General features: G+C 55.6%; 1 protein-coding gene across 1 annotated transcript in view; it reads right to left on the bottom strand.

Moving 5' to 3' along the window:
- ABCA13 (ATP binding cassette subfamily A member 13) overlaps positions 1–13,461 on the bottom strand; it is a 125,818-nt gene that overhangs the window by 95,637 nt on the left and 16,720 nt on the right. The window contains exons 4-10 of the mRNA XM_059711290.1: positions 11,107–11,258; positions 9,368–9,396; positions 6,199–6,362; positions 3,966–4,096; positions 2,700–2,833; positions 2,301–2,465; positions 996–1,162 (exon numbers count right to left, since the gene is read on the bottom strand). Coding sequence (XP_059567273.1) covers positions 996–1,162; positions 2,301–2,465; positions 2,700–2,833; positions 3,966–4,096; positions 6,199–6,362; positions 9,368–9,396; positions 11,107–11,258 — 942 coding nt within the window. The remainder of the gene's footprint in view (positions 1–995; positions 1,163–2,300; positions 2,466–2,699; positions 2,834–3,965; positions 4,097–6,198; positions 6,363–9,367; positions 9,397–11,106; positions 11,259–13,461) is intronic.

Raw genomic sequence — 13,461 nt, forward strand, 5'->3', positions numbered from 1 at the left:
ACGGCAAACTTCACAGAGAGGTCTGATCCACTCCAAGTTTGTGAGCCCTGCTCTAATGCCAAGCTCTGTCCCACCGCGTCCCTCACACCCCACCAGGACAAAAGCATGGTGACTTCAGGAGGGTGGAACGTCAGGTCTAGGAAAGGCCACAGTGGTTCCTTGATTCTGTTGGAAACCTAACAAAGGAGGACTCGGAATCCTTCTGACTCAACTTCCCCTCTGGCCGAGATGAAGGACAGACAGATGGAAACAGGTAAGCTGGGGGCAACTTGGACCGAACAAGGAACATACTTAACCTAATTAATATGCATAAACCCCGGTACCCGACAACGGAAGTCATGTTCTTTGGAAGAGCACATATATTTACCGAAATCGATTGTGTGAGCATAAAGTTCATCTCACCAAATTCGAGTCTAAAACATCCAGAGTATGTCCTCTCACTAAAACGAAACTAGAAATCAATCTTTAAAAGTAACTTGAAAAGCCCCCACATGTCCATGGAAATTAAGCGATCTGCTTCTAAATAACTGTGAGTCAGAAGAACTCACAATAAATATGAGGAGATTTTGAACTGGAAATATTAGAAATTGATGACAGAGCCCTGCTCATCCAACTGTGTGGAATGTACCAGAGCTCTGTGAGGAGAGGGGGTGGCCCTAGCATCTGTTACAAAGAAAGAAAACCTGAAAACCAAGAAGCTGGAAAAAGATGAAACTAAATTTAGTAGAAAGGGCTAATAAAGATAAAGGAGAAATTCATTAAATAGGAAACAAATGTTATTGTTCATCTTTAAACAGACGTCAACAACGTAAAACCTAACATCCAAAATGCTGGCCCTTCTCAAACACCCTGCCCACCAGGTGGCCTCGTTGTACAGGCTCACTAGACTGGGATTCAGGATCCAGCAGTTGCAAGAATTCGTTTCTAACAGTTTCACCCTTTAACCCTCAGTGTGCTCTGGGCTAAGAAACCCTGAAACGGGAAGTGTGTCTTACGCGTTTGGCGGAGCGTGGCTGCCGGGGCCATCCGTTGTCGCGCTGCCCGTCAGCAGGAGCAGCCCAGCCTGCAAAGCGCCCGCCACCTCTTGCAGGGAGCGGTCTCGCTCCAGCAGGCTCCTGAGCGCCACCAGGCCTCGGCCGCCCTCCCGCCACCGATGGAGCACCTGCGGTCAGAAACAGGGGCGACTGCAACAACAGTGACTGAGGGGCAACGGCTGGTCAAGAGACAGCCACAGGCCATCGAGGTGACAGACGGCCCATTTTACAAGGTCCGGAGACTGAAAGGATTGGCCACAGCTGCATTGTGGCTGAATGTCTCGGACATTAAAGACTACAAACTGCAACAATGGATGGGTGCGACACTTTCATCAGCCCCATTTCTCCTTCCTCCCCACTCCCATTCCCAGAAGAGAAAGCAGTAGGTACATTTCTAAACAAGTGAAACATGCTCCCAAACTAAGCGGACGTGTTTAAAACGGTATAAATACAGTTGTCTTTAAAATGAGGTCATAATTAACACCCAGTCACAAAGGCCCCTGGACGTCACAGACTTGGGGATGATGAAGCTCACAGCAATCAGAACGGTGGCTCCACACGACATCAAAACAGATCGTTCACATGCAGTCATGGAAGGCAGGGAGCACGTGACAAGGCTCTGTTGGGGGGAGGGGTGACCCTGACAACCCAGCAGTCAGGGACCCGGATAACGGCTGAGCAAGGCATCCACCTGACCACGCCGACACTGGGCAGGTGGCTCTGTCCCCTGATCACTTTACTGCCAGACAAACTTAGTGCCACCAAGTGGACAATCCCATCCGCAGCTTTAAAATGTCTTCTCTACGTTACTGACACACATTAGGAAGGGAAGCTGAAGATGTGTGTCCTTGGAGGAAGGTGTGTGGTGGGGGCTGTGATGGTCCTTGCAGCTGCCGTGCACATGAAGCCCAACACAGACTTCCCGGGGACATCTGTGCTGAGGGCAGCGAGCCCAGGCCGTGGGGCGCAGGGAGGAGGGCACAGGAGGCCAGGACATAGGGCCCAGGGCCTTTCCTGGAAGCACACAAGGGACACTGAAGAGGTGGGGGTGTGAACGGACAGGGGGAATAACTGTAGACCTGCTGCCCGGTGCTGCGCCCGCAGTCAGTACTGCTGTGGGGGGGGGGGGGGTAGCGCTCTGTGAAGTGTTCCCACCGCAACAAACTCAAACACCAACCAGAGGAAGAAGGAAGATGTGGGAGGAGTGGGCAGAGGTGACGCACTTCAACCCTCACACGCACACGGGGGCTTCGATGGGCACAGCACCTGTTTGCAGACCTGCAGCCAACTGACCGCGTGGACCAGGTAGGCTTTGGCTGCTGACCAGCTGGCGTGACAGTCTCCAGGGGGACCCTCCCCGTCAGCTTTGTCCTTGGAGGCTCGGGACAAGGCTGAGCACACCACCCGCTCCAGCCAACGGTCTGTGGGAATCTGGCAGCGACATGAACAGCACTTAGAAGTCAAGCTTTCTTTTTCTACAGCGTTTCTCTTCTAGAAATATCACCGCAATCTCGCTAAAGGAAAGGCTGACATTGGCTTGACTGAGGAAGTAACAGGTTGACAAAGTGTCGCTTAAAATGTCCCTGCGCCGCCCAGCCTGCCCACGCGATTGATTCCCAGTCTCTCAAGGAGAAAGCCAAGCGCGAGAGCGGGGAGCGTGCGCACCTCGTCCAGTTCAGCCGAGTAATTCAGGATGTGCTCCGCGTGGAGGTCGTCAAATCCAAGCCGGGCCTGCAGGTCCGCCTGCACCTCCTGGGGGGCCCGCAGCAGGCCGCGCAGGGACAGGCCGCGCCCCGGCTCTGCAAGGCAGCAGGGGGGACAGGTCGCTTCCTCAGCACTGTTCAGAGAACAGCGCTTCACTTTCAAAGGGAAAGCAAAGGGCCACCCAATGCTATTGGGTCAGTCAAGGAGAAGCAAACCCAGGCTGGCCCTGGTGCGGCCGCGTGGGGAGGGCGCCCGCTCCCGGCGGGAATGACTGCGGATCTCTAAGGTTCTGTGCATCATCCAAGTTACAACGATCACAGAATTCGGGAAAGAAAGGGAAGTAGTCACAGCAGCCCAGGAGCGGGTGGAACACCGTCCAATCGGTCTGACATCAGAACGACAACTTGGGCTCTGGAAGTCGGGGCTAATGACAGCTCAGAGCACGCGGATGAACAATCCCGAACAGAGCACGGCCGGCCCCGAGCCAGAGCCACTGAGGGCCTTCCCCTCCCCTCGCGCGCTGTCCTCTGCTCGTCTCTGGAGACACAATGAATGGAGACAATCTGCAGCTGCCTCTGGAAGCTGTTCTGTGACCGTTCTTAGCTCTCACTCACTGGAAGTTAACAGCACGTCACTAATTTTAATTACATTCTTAACTGTAATTATATTTCCAATTGTAAGGTAAATGGATCGTGTAATTTGGATGACGCACAGAACCTGAGCTTCCTAATGACAACGCATTTGTTAACGGAGGTGGCGGAAGGGTTCCGCGAGGGGGTCTGCGTGTCCCCCACTCCGCTGGGCTCTGTGCTGAGCATTAAGAACCCGTGGCTCCTGCTGGGATGAGCCCACAGGAGAGCGAGGTAAACACTGGCGGCCTGGCTTCCCTCCGGCAGGGCCAGCGGACACCCTTCCTGTCTGCGGGTCCTCCCTCCACTGAGCCACCGGCAGCGGGAAGAGCTGGGGGCCTGGGTCTGGAGGGGGTCGTGCGAGGCGGCTCCACGGGCGGGACACCGGGAAGGAGCACAGAAGTCTCCGTGTAAGCTCTCCCTGTGCAGGTCAGAGGCGCCAATTCCCAGTCTACTGCTCCTTTTCTTAAAGAAACAGCTGTTCTTGTTGCCTTTATATTTTAAGTGATTTGAACAGCACTTGAGCTCCGTTGGTTGTCAATAAATTTAACAAGTGAACCACTTGAAATACCGTAACAGCTTAGGTACCCACCCGCACCTGCGGCTGCCACTCCATGTTCCTGCAGGAACGTCAGCGCGGAAATGGTCACCTTCAGCAGCGTTTTGGAAACCCTGGAGGTAGCAGGGTTGAGTGGCAGCCAATCTAGATCTTCCAGAGACGCTAAGGAACTGGAACCAAACAAAAGCAAAGCAGCGTGAGCTGGTCGCTGGCACAGGGCATGGACTCCACTCCTCCGCCCCAGCCACTGTGCCAGCCCCTGCAGCTGCGCCAGGCCATCCACATGCAGCATCCGTGGTGGCTTTCAATGTGGCCACAACGCCCTGGACTCGGGACTCCACAGAACAGCCCAGTCCCTCTCATGAACACTTGGCACCCGGGCCACCTCCCGCTCTGCCTGGGACAGAACCCGAGTCTCTGACACTTTCCAGCGCTCAGCAGGGCAGCCAGGGTGTGAAGCGCTGTCATCGCAGAAGGCAGGTGAGCATCAGCCCGGCTGCCTCCAGGGCAGGTGCTCAGCTCACGTCTGGAGGGCGCCCCCTGGGACGCCGTCTTAACCTCCGGATCTGAGCGGTCAGCGATCGTGTTTATCAAACCGCTTCACACACACCGGCCTCAGGGAGTCCACATGCTTGTAGTGTTAACGTTGTTTTTATATATCAGTATTTTATTTCATAACTAATTATGCTTGAACGTGTAAATTTGAAAATCCATTCAACTGACATGGGAAAATATCTGAATTTTAGCAACACGAGACCAAAAAGATGTAAGTTGTGCTCCAGAGAGGTTTTTCCCTGCAGCTTCTTGTGAGGAAGATCTCGCATGGCATCCTGCACACGGCGGAGCCCAGGTTACAGGAGATGCCACTGAAAACCGGTCGTGCCGGGGAAGCACTCCAGGTGTGCAAATGTGTAAGTGACAAGTCAAACCAACAATTGTCAAAATACGTTCCTTCTTCCTACACTGACAAATACGCCTTCATAACAACTTGGGAAGCCATGCTCAAATTAGTTAAACTTATATACGTGTCATATCTCTAATAGTGAAAAACTCAGAAATAACCAAACATCCAAGTACATATGGTAGGTGGCATGGTACCAAAAGGGAATGTTACGCAGGCATAAAAATGTTCACTTGAGCCCTGACTGGTTTGGCTCAGTGGATAGAGCGTCGGCCTGTGGACACAAGGGCCCCAGGTTCGATTCCAGTCAAGGGCATGTACCTTGGTTGCGGGCACATCCCCAGTAAGGGGTGTACAGGAGGCAGCTGCTCCATGTTTCTAACTCTCTATCCCTCTTCCTTCCTCTTTGTAAAAAATCAATAAAATATATTTTTTTAAAATGTTCACTTGAGGACTCTAAGAACAAATGAAATGCCAATGGTTAAAAAATTTAAATCAAGGAGAATGTGCTCTGAACAGCATTGCTGCACTTATGTAAAATATTTACACAGGTACATGAGGGCAGGCGGAGACACAGGAATTCCAGCTTTGGGATGACATCACTCTGGAGTTTTTCTTGTCCAATCCTATATAATTAAAGGCTAATATGCAAATCGACCAAAAGGTGGAACTACAGGTCACTGTGACACACAGTGACCACCAAGGGACAGATGCTCAACACAGGAGCTGCCCCCTGGTGGTCAGTGCACTTGCACAGGGGAAGTGCCGCTCAGCCAGAAGCCGAGCTCATGGTTGGTGAGTGCAGCGGTGGTGGCGGGATCCTCTCCTGCCTCCGCGGCAGTGCTAAGGATGTCTGACTGATGGCTTAGGCCTGCTCCCACCTGCTCCCACCCCCCCCCCCGGGCCTAAGCCGTCAGTCAGACATCCCCTGAGGGCTCCTGGACTGAAAGAGCGTGCACGCCAGGCTGAGGGACCCCACCGAGTGCACAAATTTTGTGCACTGGGCCTCTAGTTAGCCAATAATTACTCGGAGCCCTGGCTGGTGTTGCTCAAGTGGTTAGAGCATCGGCCAATGCACAGAAGGGTCTCAGGTTTGATTCTTGGTCAAGGGCACATATCTGGGTTGCAGGTTTGATTCCCAGCCCTGGTCAGGGTGCGTTCAGGAGGTAACCAATGTGTCTCACATCAATGTTTCTCTCTCTCTCACCCTCCCTCACTCCCTCCATTCTATTCTAAAAATCAATGGAAAAAATACCCTTGGGTGAGGATTTAAAAATAATAATTATTCAGATATATATAAAATTTCCCATTAAAAAAGTGAGGAGGAAGCACCCCACACCTACAATTCGTTGTACTTTCTTTGTATCTTACTTCAAGACAGCCTGGAGAAGGTGGGTGGCACCGCAGAGGCCATCGTCGACGGGGACAGGGTGTGCGTACAGTCTGGGCAGGAAAAGCAGGAAGTCCCAGACCTGGGGCTGCTGGTGAAGGCTTTCCAGCGCCGCTATCACCTCCTCCGTCTTGTTGAGATCTACCTGATCGAGAAAGATAGCAAGGGTTTTCTCTTTATTTGTGTTAATCAATTAAATGATGGGGCGCGGGCTGCAGCGCGTAAGAAGCCAGAACCTCTGCCGGCAGAGGCCATGCCTGCTACGTCACAGTGCTGTGAACAGACAGATGTACAAATGACTGTGCGGTCGGGCTTTTAAATGTCGTGCCAGCGTGGACCGGGAAAGAGGGGCCGAGGTCTGCTCTTGTAGCCAATTTCCGTGACTGCAAGGCAGGTCTTAGCAATGAAGGAGTGTTCCATTGTGTGTGCGTAAGGGACACCCGCTGCGACGGGCTTTTCTGTTACCGCAGCTAAACCCAATGGCAGTGACACACCCTGTCCGATCGGAACACGCCCCACGGACATCCCCGCCCCTCCCCACCCCCTCCCCACCGCCGCGCAGGGCTTGGTGGCACCACCGCCGAAACGTCGGTGCGGAGAAAGGGAAATAAAGATGACGGCCAGCCCTGGCCGTGTGCTCAGCAGTGAGACCCGAGGGTCATGGGTTCGGGTCTCGGCCCAGGCCCGCGGTCACATGGATGCCGGCCTCACCCCCTCTCCCCCCTCCCCCTCCCTCCCCCCCTCCCCCTCCAAGAACCAATGGGGAAGCATCCAGTGAAGATGAACCACGATGACGGCTACACGAGCGTTTTGCCAACAGCCTCCGTGAGAACCCACAGCTGCCTCTTCCTCCCGGAGAAGAACGAGGCCGGCGAGGAGCCGGTCCAACCGCGCGGAGCGCCCTCCGGGCCGGAGCTGCTTCCACCGCAGGGGCGGCCGGGAGGGCAGGGCGGCCGGGGTGCGGGCGGGGCGGGCCCGTGGGCACCGGGTGTGGGCCCAGCTCTGCGAGGCGAAGCGCAGAGGGGGCGCTGGGGGCCGCCCGGGCGGTGGGGGACCCCAGCCGCGCCTGCGCCCCACGTGCTGTCTCCTGGCGGCAGCGCCCTCGTGTCCGGGAAGGGCCTCCCTGTGCCCGTCGCTGCCGGGACACAGGCCCCACGTCCGCGGGCCCCGGGCTCCGGCCCACGGCCACCGCCCCGGCTTCACCCCACGGCCCCGTCAGGGCCTGGTCCTCAGGCCTGTGGTGCCCGAACCTGCTCCTCGGCGCCCGACACGGCCATGTCCCGGGGGCTCCCTCTAGGGGGTCTCGCCCCGAGGGTGACGCGGGGCAGGTGTCCAACAGCCCAGACAGCCCAGTTCGAGCCTCCCCGGGGACGGGACATGGCCGCATGTCCCACGTGGTCCTCATCCTCGGGCAGCGGGCACCTGGCCGCTCGCGGACACAGGGCCTTTTCTCCCCTTTCCACCGCGTGTCGCGTCTCTCGGGAGGTGGGGCCAGGCCGTCCCGCGCGCAGGCGCACTCACCGCCCAGCGCTGAGCCGAGACCTCCGGGCGGAACCAATGTGCGGGGACCGGTCCCCGCGGACCCGTTTCAACGCGCTCAGTGCCTGCAACTGCGGCTGGTCGGAAGGAAAAGCCGACGCACAGGGAGTGATGTCCTCACCAATCAGGTCCCACCAGGACGGCGTGGTACCGTCAGGGTCCTGCTTCCTTCCGGCTTCTTCTGGGGTGGGGGTGGGGGTGTGACTCCAAGCCCTGGCCATCGAGTCAGACCCGCAGTAGAACCAGCGGATGCGGAAGCCCTACCTCCTCCTGTGGTGAAGGTGCTCCACCCTCCCGGCCCCGCTGGTCCATCCCGGGCACAAAGACCCCTCAGTGGCAACACCTGGGCCGCAGCGGGAGTTGTGCCCAGGGCGAGTCAGAGGGACCCAGATGCGGGATTCAGCGCTAACCTGATGTCACAGACATCAGAGCTCCGCCCCAGGCCTCACTGCACCTGCTGCGCTGCCCCCAGGCCTCACTGCACCTGCTGCTTCACCCCCAGGCCTCACTGCTCCGCCCCCAGGCCTCACTGTACCTGCTGCTCCGCCCCCCACCTCACTGCACCTGCTGCTCCACCCCCAGGCCTCACTGCACCTTCTGCTCCGCCCCCCACCTCACTGCACCTGCTGCTCCGCCTCCCCACCTCACTGCACCTGCTGCTCCGCCCCCAGGCCTCACTGCACCTGCTGCTCCGCCCCCAGGCCTCACTGCACCTGCTGCTCCGCCCCCCACCTCACTGCACCTGCTGCTCCGCCCCCAGGCCTCACTGCACCTGCTGCTCCGCCCCCAGGCCTCACTGCACCTGCTGCTCCACCCCCAGGCCTCACTGCATCTGCTGCTCCGCCCCCAGGTCTCACTGCACCTTCTGCTCCACCCCCAGGTCTCACTGCACCTTCTGCTCTGCCCCCAGGCCTCACTGCACCTGCTGCTCCACCCCCCAGGTCTCACTGCACCTTCTGCTCCACCCCCAGGCCTCACTGAACCTGCTGCTCCGCCCCCCACCTCACTGCTCCTGCTGCTCCATCCCCCAGGTCTCACTGCACCTGCTGCTCCGCCCCCCACCTCACTGCACCTGCTGCTCCACCCCCCAGGTCTCACTGCACCTTCTGCTCCGCCCCCAGGCCTCACTGCACCTGCTGCTCCACCCCCCAGGTCTCACTGCACCTTCTGCTCCACCCCCAGGCCTCACTGCACCTGCTGCTCCGCCCCCCACCTCACTGTACCTGCTGCTCCACCCCCCAGGTCTCACTGCACCTTCTGCTCCACCCCCAGGCCTCACTGCACCTGCTGCTCCACCCCCCAGGTCTCACTGCACCTGCTGCTCTGCCCCCCACCTCACTGCACCTGCTGCTCTGCCCCAGGCCTCACTGCACCTGCTGCTCCGCCCCAGGCCTCACTGCACCTGCTGCTCTGCCCCAGGCCTCACTGCACCTGCTGCCCTGGACCCAGACCAAGCTCCTCTTCCAGCCCATCTCCTCGGGGAGTGTGCCTTCCCCAAACCAGAGTCCGCAGGCTGTTGCTGAAGATAAAATCAGGAGATTGAAACCGTGTTTGTAGCCTAACCATTATGTCTCTGAAGACCATGTTTCAAACTTCCGGCACAATACTTACTGTTAAGAAGCTGGAGCCATAAGGAGAACCTACAACAGAGAAGATTTCAGACGTGTTAGTTCAGCCAGCAGTCAGAGCGCACTTGCTCAGCGGCAGTTTAGTTCTAAAATCAAAAGGCTCAACACAGAGTCTGGGCCACAATATGGTTACACGCCTGACTGAAGGATAGACAGCCACTTTCGATTTCTAAAACACATGGATATTAAAGTAAATTCCTGGGGAAATTGGTAAACCAGATTTCACTAATTTGCAGAAAAAGTATAATTTTATCAATCTCTCATTCCACAGGCATTGTGACCATTCAGGACAGGACAGAGACCGTGAAGGAAAAGAAAGCAAAGAAAGAAAAAGTTGAAGAGGAAAAGCGAAAAATTGTGATTTTCCAGACCCACTGAGTGCCCACAGAGAACTGAAGAATTACTTGGTGTAGAAAACCAAGGCATTTGTTGTGCTGTGAATAGAGATTTTCTTTTATCGTGAGAAATGGCTCAAATAGTGGCAAACTGAAAATCAAGCGGAGATTGCCTCTCAAAAAACTTAGTTCTCTCTTTAACAGAATGTTGAAAAGCTCATTTGAATGATCCCACAAGAGCACCTACTAATCAGGACTCCATCTTTGGTGTTTGGAACTGTTCTAGTCCGTGGTAATGCATCTGGTCCATGGTGAAATCTGCCCCTCCTGGCTCCACCCTGCACAAAGGTGCTGGTTTCTCTCTTAGAAATAACACATAACTTCACCTGCTTCGTTTCTCTGCCAAACTTTCTATTTCACTTTCTTGTATTACTCTATAAAGAGGGAAAAAAATCACTTAAAAAGAAAAATTGGACCTAGCCGGCTTGGCTCAGTGGCTAAACTGTTGGCCTGTGGACTGAAGGGTCCAGGTTAGATTCCAGTCAAGGGCATGTATGTATCTTGGTTGCAAGCTCAATCCCCAGCCCTGGTCTGGATACATGCGGGAGACAACCAATTGATGTGTCTCTCTCACATCAACGTTTCACTCTGTCTCTCCCTCTCCCTTCAACTCTCTCTAAAAAAAATCAATGGAAAAATATCTTCTGGTGAAGAAACTTTAAAAAATTGCAAGTGGGTTCTTAGGGTTGCCAGATTTAGGAAATAAAAACATACTTAAACTAAAAAATTGTTTACCTGAAATTCAAATTTAACTGAATGTCCTGTATTTTACCTGGCAACTCTGGATGGGGTTGTGCAAAAAAGTTGCGGGGGAGGCACGAGAACAGGATCACTGTGACCCCAAAGTATGTATGAAGTTTGTAGGCAATAACTCAGCTGTGGAAAGATAGGCAATTACCTGCCCCCCACCCTGAGGTCCAAGCATAAGAGATCATAACTGAAGTGTTATGAGCATAGAAAGACCCATTCAAGTCTACCAGAGGGCGGAACCAAGTGATCAAGGGGTGTGTGTGTGTGTGTGTGTGTGTGTAAGGCAGGATCGGACTTAAAACAGGAAGAGGGGATGAGAAAGGAAGCAGTAACAGGAGAAAGGAGGACAGAATGGAGAGGGGATCTGCAGAGATGAGCAGAATGAGCTGCAGCCGCTCTGAAGGCTGTGCCCAGTGTGCCATCCCGGGGGAGGTGGTGGGCCTCATCCAGGCAGGGCGCCTATTCTAAGAGAAAGAAGGGCCGCCCGGCCCAGTGCAGGGCTGCTCTGTGACCCGGACTTGACGGGCTGCTCAGGCCCGTGTCCAGGTGAGAGGCTGACAGTGTGAGCTTGACTTGCCTGGAGCCCCGGAGCGTTCCACCCACAGTTGTTTTAAGTCTGTTGCCTTGTCCATCAGCTCGCGCACGTCATCAGCCAGGTCCTGCATCTCTTGTAAGAAGGCCAGGTCACGGATCTCGTGATGGGCATCTGTGGCTCCGAACCTAGAGGACCTTCAGGCAAGCAGAACGATAGCCCAGCAGAGCCCTCTACAGGAGGACCTGTCCTGGCGTTTTTAAGATTCCTGATGCCAAGTATCAAGTCATTGCCAATGCAACCTGTGCCCCTTTCCCCTTCCACCGGCTGCCGAGGAACCCATTTTCCTTGCTTGTCATCCAGAGTGGAAATCAGGTTTTCACAACCTTTGCCAACTTAAAATTAGAAAGTTGCTCTCAAGCCCGTTATTATCTGTGAAGTGTAACCATTTTACGTGGTTATTAGTCACTTTTTTTTTCATTTATTTTTCGCACGTGCTGCAGCACGCCCTGTGCAAGGTGCTGGGAATAAACACTCCAGCGAACGGAGGCACCACGCCCCCGGGTATGGAGGACACAGGAGGGGAGCCCACAGATGTGCCCCGAAACTGAGGGTGAAGTCAATGGCAGGAGGACGGTCAGTGAGAGCTGATGAGGCCGCGCGTGCGTGGAAGTGTGTTGTAGAGACTGCGCTCACGACTGGCCTGAGCGGAGGTGATGTTGGGCTGAAACCTGAAAAAGAAATGGTTGGCCAGTGGGAACAGGTCGGGGTTACAGGCTGGTCAGAGACTGTCAGACGGCCCAGAGGTGGGGAATGGCTGAGGGCAGGGGGGTGGGAGGAGAGGGGCATAAAGTGAGAAATAAAATGGAGTCACCACAGTCAAACTGAAATCACTAAAATCAAGTCGGCTGAGGTCTGAGGAAGCAATTCTGCTCGGGGACCCTAGCCCCCTGCACCCTCCAGCCCTGCCTCGCGCCACTCTCCACCAACCCCCACTGACCCTGCCCGTGAGCCCCGAAACCCTCCTGGCCAGCTAAGGGGGAGGCTCCTCGTAGCAAAACCAGGAAGGGAAGTGGGTTTGCAGAATCATAACAACCCAGATGGGAGGAAACCTGGGACTTGTGCCCAAGAACTTTCCCGGGGGGTTAGGAAGGGCCTGGAAATTCACACTCCATTAGCCGAGATCGTGTTTCCACAGACTTGAATGGAAAATGGCCTCAGGGCATCTGCAAACTGAGGCCACGTGGATGTTTATTGATGGCGATAAAGGTCAACTGACTTCATCGTTCAACCAACATAAGAACCAATGAGAAAGGGCCGTCGGGGGCAGGGTCAGAAGCCAGAGGTGAGCTAGCCCGTGTGTGGGCTCCTTCCTGGTGCCTCTTTCCCCCCTCTTTCCTCAGGTCTTCCTCTGCGGCACCTCATTTCTCGCACGCGGGCCTCCCTGCTGTCAGCCACAGCCTCGAGGTGCCGCTGCTGTGAAGACCACGGCTCTCGCAGGCGGGGGCCCTGTCCCGGCTCCCACTGTCACCCCTGCGTCCAGCACACTGACCGGAGCCTGAAGTGCAGGGACCCGGAGGAAAGGACAGTTACTCCCTGGCGTGGAGAAACAGGTCACTACCAGCCAGGGACGCGAGCTGGCTTCCGGGAACCCCCTCTGTGCCAGGCTTGCTGTGTTAAGTGTTTGGCCTTTGCCCGGCCGGTGTGGCTCAGTGGTTGAGCATCGACAGTTTGATCCCTGGTCAGGGCACAGGCCTGGGTTGCGGGCTCCATCCCTAGTGTGGGGCGGGCAGGAGGCAGCTGATCAATGATTCTCTCTCATTGATGTTTCTATCTCTCTCCCCTTCTCCCTTCCTCTCTGAAATCAATAAAAATATTTTTTAAATTATCGTGCCTTTAACACTCACAACACTGGAAGTAGGTACCTGAGAAACAGGTTCAAGGGTGCGCCGACGCACAGAACTGAAGGGGGCAGGGCCAGTGCCGTCTGGTGGGAAGCCCCCCCACCCCTTCCCACGCGAACAGCATTTCAGGTTCCTGTTCTGAGTGAGGGGGGACACGAGCACCTGAGAGGTGCCGGAGAGCTCGAGCCCTTCCGCTGCTCCCCGAGAGGGTTCTGTGTGCTGCCCTGACAGCCCAGGGGAGGCCTGCGTGGCGGCCTTTCGAACTCAGACTAAAGCCACCACAGGATGGTCTGAAATTAAACTTTAACTAAAAGCAGCGATGGTGGGCAGTCACGTCCTAGGCCGGTATCTGCACTGACAAGGTCAACCTTTACCTTCACTGAGCCTGTCTGTCTTTTTGCATCTATGAGAACACACTCTTGAAATGTCTGGGCAACTGGTAACTTCCCTTTTTCCGGACCCCTCGGGGCACAACCTACTGTGCTGGGCGCCAGGA

The sequence above is a fragment of the Myotis daubentonii genome, chromosome 10 (assembly GCF_963259705.1).
Source record: "Myotis daubentonii chromosome 10, mMyoDau2.1, whole genome shotgun sequence".
NCBI classification, from domain to species: Eukaryota; Metazoa; Chordata; class Mammalia; order Chiroptera; family Vespertilionidae; genus Myotis; species Myotis daubentonii.